This window comes from Lepidochelys olivacea (genome assembly GCF_965140295.1).
Source record: "Lepidochelys olivacea isolate rLepOli2 genome assembly, chromosome: 9".
In the NCBI taxonomy this organism is placed as follows: domain Eukaryota; kingdom Metazoa; phylum Chordata; order Testudines; family Cheloniidae; genus Lepidochelys; species Lepidochelys olivacea.
This window is the reverse complement of record NC_140419.1, coordinates 50636969-50645164: the sequence shown is the minus strand read 5'-3', so window position 1 is coordinate 50645164 and position 8196 is coordinate 50636969. Positions and strand designations below refer to the sequence as shown.

The 8196-nt window shown below is 41.9% G+C and overlaps 1 protein-coding gene across 1 annotated transcript in view; it reads right to left on the bottom strand.

Moving 5' to 3' along the window:
* Positions 1–674: 674 nt before the first annotated feature.
* Positions 675–8196, bottom strand: part of UBE2G2 (ubiquitin conjugating enzyme E2 G2) — a 55902-nt gene continuing 48380 nt past the window's right edge. The window contains exons 4-6 of the mRNA XM_084640081.1: positions 8014–8132; positions 5819–5959; positions 675–3774 (exon numbers count right to left, since the gene is read on the bottom strand). Of these exons, the coding sequence (XP_084496207.1) occupies positions 3662–3774; positions 5819–5959; positions 8014–8132 (373 nt within the window). The 3' untranslated portion in view covers positions 675–3661. The remainder of the gene's footprint in view (positions 3775–5818; positions 5960–8013; positions 8133–8196) is intronic.

Below are 8196 nucleotides of genomic sequence, written 5' to 3'. Positions count from 1 at the left end.
ACTCCTTTTCTCATTTCCCACTGTGTGTGTTCTGCCAAAGAGGAGAGGGGACCTTTAAAAAGGATGCTGCTAGTATCCTTTTAAACTAATAAAGCCTAAAGCAAACAATCCACCAAAGAGAGAAGTAAAATTATTAAAAAGTAAGAAGTTACTTGCATGTATAGATCACCGTACGATACCTGCAGTTCTGACGCTCCCCAGAGAACAAGTTCCGACTGAATTGTTTCAGACACTGAAAAAGGCAAATTGATCAGGACTGTTACTAGGGGCTAGTATTACAGCACTTGTGAACGTGAATCTCTTTTTAAAAGGGAAAGAAGATTTCTCCTCTCATTGAAGACCATCCAATATCACAGCAGCAGCTTTATCAAATAGAATTCTATAAACTGTTCCTAAGCTGTAAGAAGTCTACAAGGTGCAGAGTTGCTGGCACAGAATGGCTGTGACATCAGAGGTGAGGCATTTCGGCAATGGGCAAATGACCCTTTGCACGCCTCAAGTTTGTGAAGTACTCTGATCTTTCTGGATGAAGAGTGTCAGCTGTGCAGTAATTTGATTCACCTACAGTATTTGAATCAACAAGTTTTATTTTTCATCATTTGCAACTAGTACAAAACTATTCTAATGCGCTGTGTTATGTTTAAATGAAGTTTAAACATTTTGAGAAATAAACTGTGTAGTACAGTAAATAACATTCACCTATTTTGGCCATAGCATAAACATGAGAAATCAGAACAAACAGATCCCATTACCCGAACAAGGCAAGTTTCAGTTCTTAAACCAACCACTGAGAAATAACTTTGAAAAATCTAAATAGAAGTTATTAAAATTGGTGGTTTAAATCAAGTGGTTTTACTACTAATTTTAGTCATTATTTAAGCCATTTTGATGTAGCAAATCTGCCCTGCCTTTCAATGCTAACAAGTTTCTTTGAAATCAGTGTGTTCCATGTCACTAAAAATACCATTTTCTTTTTGAGAGGACAAATTCAGGGGGATGTGGCGATTTTTCAAAGTTGGATGCCCAATTCCCACTGAAAGTCAATGTGAAATGAGCATCGAATTGCCCATTTCCATAGTCGTAAGTGCAAACACAAATCCTGGAATGGACACTAAACCTCATGCCTAAGCTGAGCTGTTGCTATTAGAGATCAGAAGGAGACCTTCATGCCCAGTGCAGGACAGGATTCTTGCACCACCTTCTAAAACAGCTTGTGCTGTTCACTGTCAGAGACAAGATACTGGATGGGATGGACCTTGGGTCTGAGCCCACTTGGCAATTCTTATGCCCCTTTGTGTCTTTGAATATCTCTCCTGTGGGCTTAATGATAGTGGACTATATCTTTTCCCACATGGGGCCCAAGTCAAAGCTGTACTCTCCTGGCTATCTATCTTTTCACCTACTGAAAGAAACAATCGAGGAGAAATTCATTCTTATGCTTTTGTGAAAGAAGAAAATATCACTTTATTTTCAATATACAGATTAAGTTCCACCATAAAATAAGGATAATGAATCTTTGAATACACATGAATAAAAATATTTTGTTTTTAAAACAAGACTAATTCTGCCACGTCCCTTTCTTGATTGTGATCAATCTGTCTGGAATCAGGCATACAGCCCCCTCCTTTAGGAAGCTGTTTCCTAATGTGACTATGGTATTCCACAAGCTACACCGCATCTATCCAGTGCATAAAATGCCTTCACTCCACATACAAAAGCTACATCTTCATGTACATTTGCAAATACTAGTTGGGTACAATACTACTCCATCATCTTCCTGCCCCCAAAACTAGTCCTCTTCCAAACCTATAGGAATTACTCCCTATAATGGAGGTAAATCCAGCAAGTTATCCCAGCCCAGAGTCTCTTCAGTGATGGATAAAGACGACGCCCTAGAGTGACATGCAGCACATGTGTGTATGCAATATGAACTGCAAGCCACCAGATACTGAAATGAGAGCAATATACATGTGTCACTTCAGCAAAGCTCTCTCAATAATGTAATTATTCCTATAATTTGATTTCTTGGTTCTTTTCATTCAAAAACAGATACTCCTATCCTAGCCTGTTTTAGATAGTCAACAATATTTGATTCCACACACAACAGAGGCTTATGTTATTGCTTGCAGCATAAGCATATTTGCTTGAAATGCCTACAGAAGATTCAGGCCTAGACAAGAGGTTCAGTTGTAAAGCAAGAACACTAGAAGGTGCCCCACACAAGCTTTACAGTCTGGGCACTACAATGAGTAGAGTTTGAAAGTTCTTCATTGTCCTGCTGCATACCATACAGAGGTCAGTAGAACAATGTTGCAAGTGTGCATCCTTCCATCCTCTAGAGGATGGCATCAGTGATAAGGATCTCCCCCAGCACTGACTTAGGTATGCAAGAGCAGTTAGCATCTAGAAATTGCAACTCCTGTTAAAGTAAGGGTTAAATTGGATCACCGTCAAAATCCACGTTCCCTACCTGAAGTGTGGGTGACCTGGTCTGTCATGACAAGTGTTCAAGTCAGTACTCTACTCTATCAAGTATTGGCAGAACAGGGTTTCAGATCATCTCACAATATCTTGGAAAGATTTTAGTTTCCCAGCAGGACTAGCTGAGTCCCCCGCTCCACGATTTTCAGAGCACAGATGACCTACCTTGCGTTTCGGGATGCAGGTACCTAACAAAACAGCTGACCAAAATGTTTAGGAAAAGACTGGGTTTCCTGACCTACTTCTCTGATTTAAACTGGAAGTTACAATAAATATTTTTAGGGAGTAATTACAGCAGTCATTGAGATCTCTTCTTTGCAAAAGCAGATTCAAAGGCTAGATTTAGACTCATAGCATGATACAAAAATATTGGGCTATTCTAAACAGCTGGGTCCACGAGCATCAGCCACAGATGAAACTGGCCATCTAGAATTTGAGACGCCTTAGCTAAAAAACTTAAAATCGCTACCTACATTAAAACAACCTGAAGGTATTCTTGTTTTAGAACCTCTTTCACTGAGCTACCTTTTTGTAAACTCTGGTGTTGAATATCATTGCTGTTTCCAATTTCCCAATGAGATCACACAATTAAAAATGACTTTGTTTCTGCACACATTTTTGGGTACGATGTTAAGCAGAAACGTAAAGCTGATTGTTGTAGCAGGTCACCTAAAACTCCTCTTCTCTGGAACAAGCTCTGGGAATACCTGCAAACATTAATATGCTGACCACCTAGCTACTTAAGTATTTGTTCACTAACCTTTGCTCTGAATCACTGACTGGGGAGGATTCCACTGCTTGGCAATGCACAATGACTTGTGCATTTTCTTGGTGAGACCAGGGAGTGGATTGCAGAAAATGAGTATAAGACTGTGCTAGGCTCAAATTCATGCTTTGTAAAGTCTCCATGTTTTCAATACAACAGAATGAGGTAGCATTGAACAGCCTTTGCAATAGGACTGACTCCATTTTTGAATTCTAGTAACGTACCCCCTTGCTACATGTTTTAGTCTGAGCCAGAGGCTTTTTAAAGGGGGGGAAATAATAAAAAGAATAAAGAGGAAGAATTAGGCCAACAATTTTGCAAAATCTGCCTTTTTGGTATCAGCACTAAGCATTGCTCTCTGTCAGCTGGAGAGAAATACAAAACACTGCAGTTTCGTTCTTTTCTTTTTTGTTTTTAAAGCCCAAGGGACTTCTGCACAATCTGCTTGGCAATTTTGTTAAACTGTTCTCTGTCATCCCGCCACATTTTGGAGGCATCAACATTGGCTCCACTTTCATCATTTGGTTCTGAAATGAGAAAGACAAAACAGATAGGCAGGTTACTCACCGAGGACTTTGGTTCTTCAAATGCTGCCTCTGCACATTCATCCCCCTGTGTGCTTGGGATACCATCCGCACCAGGGGGAATGTAGATGCCCTTGGAGAGAAAATCCCACTATATGTGCAGCACCCATCCCACCCCTTGTTTCACATATCTCACAGAAAATAGAGGAGAGTTTCAGCAAGAGGTTTTTTGGGGGGAAAAGCTTAAGTGATTGGTATTGGTGCTTTCTTAGTAGCTGAACCTCAGCACTTAAGATAGTATTTTGTCACCAATGAGGCAGTCAGAAGATTAGTGGAGGTTTCTAACACTGCAGGCTGCCACCTGGCAAATCCCTTTCTGGTTCTGGAGTTTCATGAAAACCCAGATTTCTCTTCAGCCCCACCACTGCAGGTCCTCTCCTGCACCTGGGGGAAGAGTGCCACAGAAACACACACAACATTCACTTCTAGAGCAACGTTCACTTCTTCAACTTCAAGAATCTCAGAACTTTGCGAACAGTATTTAAGCCCCTGTGAGGTTGGCAACTCATTTTACAGTCAGCTAAATTAAGGTACAGAGACTTACCCAAAATTAATAAAGAACAGTGGTGAAAGGGGGAGCATAATTACTTCTTAAGGATCATACAGACAATGGCAACTGAGAATAGAACCCAGGAGTCCTGGCTCCCAGCCTCTACCTCCTGCATCTGCTAATCTGCTTTCATGGTTTGATCACAAGGAATTGGAGCCATTCCATGACAAGAGGGGAATAAAGCTCATGAAGTCTCTTGTGACTGTACGTGAACTTCAGATCAAATTAATCCAACTACGGATGATTTGACCAGTTCAGAGCACAGAAACACTAACCCGAGGATCACCAATCTCCAAACCTAGCTTCTTCCAAGACTGTTACCATCCAGACCTTTCTCACCACTCCTGGATCAGACTGTGGGACCCTATACCTCTCGCAACCTCTCCACTAGGCCCCAGCTGCCTTCAGTTTCCAGTCTTTGGTAGGCACAACTCCAGAGCACACAGTTTGAATCTGCTAGCAGCCAGGGTCCAGGAAAGAGGTTTCCAGAATCTCTGCTACACAAAGGATATTCAAAGGTGTGTCTTGTGGCAGGGGAAAAAGGGAAACAAAGTCACAAGGATGGAAGAGTCCAGGCAGCTATTGGAGCATTGGAAAGCCTGGGTAAGATGGTGGCACAACCCAAACCTTTTGAGGCCTACACATCACTGTATTAAGCCTTAGGATGTTTAATGTATAACTGGTAATTGAGCTGATTTGGGAACAGTCTTGATGTTAAAAACGGGAACAAGTAGAGTGCTTTGCGTCCTGTTCATTCAGGTTTTCTGTTCCTAAAACCTTGGATTTTACATCCTGATGGTCATTGCTGTGATTATGGTCGACGGTAGTATTTCTTCCCTGAGTGTATATATCCAGAATAGCTCTCTAGGTTCTTAGCCAGCCTTCATCATAGCAGCATCTAAGCACCTAAATTATATTTTTATCACTCAGTACCAATTATTCAAGAGACACATTTTTATCTTCTCCAGTTATTAGATAGCCAAACTTTAGAAACTTATCTCCAGGGTAGAAATCTGTGTGAAATATTATTACATTAGCTATAGGGCTTGCAGGGTTGTCCCTGAAACGCTGACTTCTTAGGTGACCTATCAGAGTGAGAACCAAAAACTGAACCCTGGTTTCACACACGATAGCAGAGAGCAGTAACTGGGCCTCACAGATCTCCATGGCGGTGCCACTAGCCTGGACAGAAGCAGTGTGAGGTTGCATGCAAACCTGGAGCCACCAATTTGCTGATCTAGTCCAGGTATTTTGAGGGTACCGATACATTAATAAAGCAGTAGGTGGCTGTTATGGCACTGACAGACCTTGCTGTTGCAGAACAAGGTCTGAGACCTTTGACTGCCCAACAAAGACAAATATCAAAGTAAAGACATTACCCATGCTTCAGAAATGCTATCCTAACTGAGCAACTCCAGATGAGGCACTAATCCTTACCTGCTAACATGCTGACCACTGACAAAAGGATCTTCTCCACGCTCTGCACTGGGCTCCACCGCTCAGCGCTGCTCTCGTACCCCATGGGGTCATCCCCTGGAGCATGCAGAATGGAAATGCAAACTCTCCCATCTGGGTAAACTGAAGAGGAAGCAGAGGAGATGAAAAGCTTTTTATAAATGATGCATTTGCCCCTTTGGGCTCCTCAGACCAGCAATGATTTATGTGCAGAGATGACCAGACTTGCTCAGCCCTTGCCTCCACACAGCTGCTCCTGAACCCAAGGGGACACTTTCAGAAGGCAACAGGACAAGTTATGGGTGTTTTGTTATCTTCCCTGAACTAAGAAGGGAGAAACTAACTTTACCATCATTGTAGCCCAGGTCACAGAGGCAGGTTGTAAAAATCAGATCTCATGCACAGGAGAAAAAAATAATACTCTACAGTGAAAGTAGGCAGCAAATTAGAGCCAAACATTTTTCAGCTTTACTAGTGCCCAAGCTTCTCTTTCCCAGGGACTCTGCAATATGGATTACTGTACCTCCAGAGAATCATTACCCCATAGTTTCCAAAGTGAACCGCACTTCGTTATTTTCTGCCCATATTTCTAGCCTCCCTACAGCCTTTTGCCCTGTCCTCACCACCCGTTCCAAATTACTCTCACCCGCAGGTTTCATTAGCATACTCCTTCCAGAACAGAGATGGAGATATTAAGAGTGGATCTCACCACAATCCTCTGCTAGTCTCCTCCCTGCAACTGGACACAAGATACTCTGACACTCCAAGAACTCCATCCTCTGCTGGTCACTGCTATGCTGACTTGCTGGATTTTCAAAGCAGTGTAGAAAATTTTAGCCCTATATATATATATATATATATATATACAACTAAGTCACCCAGGCTTCTTGAAAACTTCAGTCCCTGCAGAACTTTCCTTACATTACATTAAAGGTGCATCTGTACAGGAGTCAACTGGGAGATCAGTTCCCATGGTGACAGGCAGGGTCTAAGAACATTGACAATCAGTCGGAGACAAGGGCAATGGGAGCTGGGTGGATTAAACTATCCCTCTTGCTGACGGAATAATATACCATAATGTACAGGAAGGGCAGAGTAGGTGAAGATCAGGAGCTGCACAAATTCCATGGCTTGTTTAAACCATATTTCATGTCAGGTACCTAAATCTCAGCCAGAACTTAAAGTGGTTGACATTCCAGAGCTTGTGTACTAGGGGTGGGGAACATGCGCGGCAGGTGCGACCAGAGTTTTCCCTCTAGTATTGTCAGACTTTAATGAATCAGAGGATGGGTCCAGGCACATAATTTGAGTCATAATAAAAGGTTCACACATGTTTTCTGTGTTGCTTTAATAACTAATTAAAGCAGTAACCAACAACTTTGTGCAGAACGCCATGGGCCTATTCAGAAAATGAGAATTGAGTGCCGGAATAGCATTTGGTGCAGTTTTTAAAATATATGAGCTTTTGGACACAAGCATTAGTATTATTCAGTAGAACACTCTTAAACCCCTACCTGCAGAGAGGAGTCCCATAAAAACAGTTTGGTTGTGATACAGTGAACAGTTAAAAAGATTGGAGTTACACTAAAAGACTAAAAAAACCTCTGCTGAAATTCACATCCAAGAATCTGAGCTGTGCCACATATTGAACAGAGGCACCTGGCCTCACAGCAATGTCACCTGAGGAATCTCATTAAACCCCCGTCTTTTGCAGCAAATGCTACTTTTTCTTCCCTTAAAAAGATTCCTCACATTAGCAACATTTAAGTTACAGAACAGCACAGAAGAGAGTCTACCCCAGATTCAGATTGTTTTTCTAGCCATACACCACAAGGCATACACCATCAGAGAATTCAGATGTAGTATAACTGCAAGAATTCCTGCAATGATCCCCATGCAAGACAGACTCACTTTTCAGTCCTGACCCTTGCTGTACCATGACCAAGAAAGCATGATAAGAGAGAGTTAGATTAGGAGAAAAGACAGTTCCAGAAAGACATGAAACTGTCCACTGGTTAGGAGAGCTCCCAGCACACACTCCAGATCTGGGGTTAAATGAGAGACAACAGCCTTTGTGGAAACACCTGATGTCCTCCTACAACAGTTGCCCCTTTAAAAAATTATGTATTAAAATAAAGTCTTTAAAAAAAACCAAACACCTGTTGAATCAAACTTACTGTTTGGATGAAACATCTCACATGTGAACCTCATCTTCGGAGGACTTAGAGGATAATCAAGAGGGAAGCTCAGGATAGCTGGGAAAACACCATACTCAAAACAGGTATCCTCTGGGCCCCTAGAAACAAATGAAACAAATTAAATACCTGACTGCAGTGTAAATCCCTCTCTCTGCAGTAGTC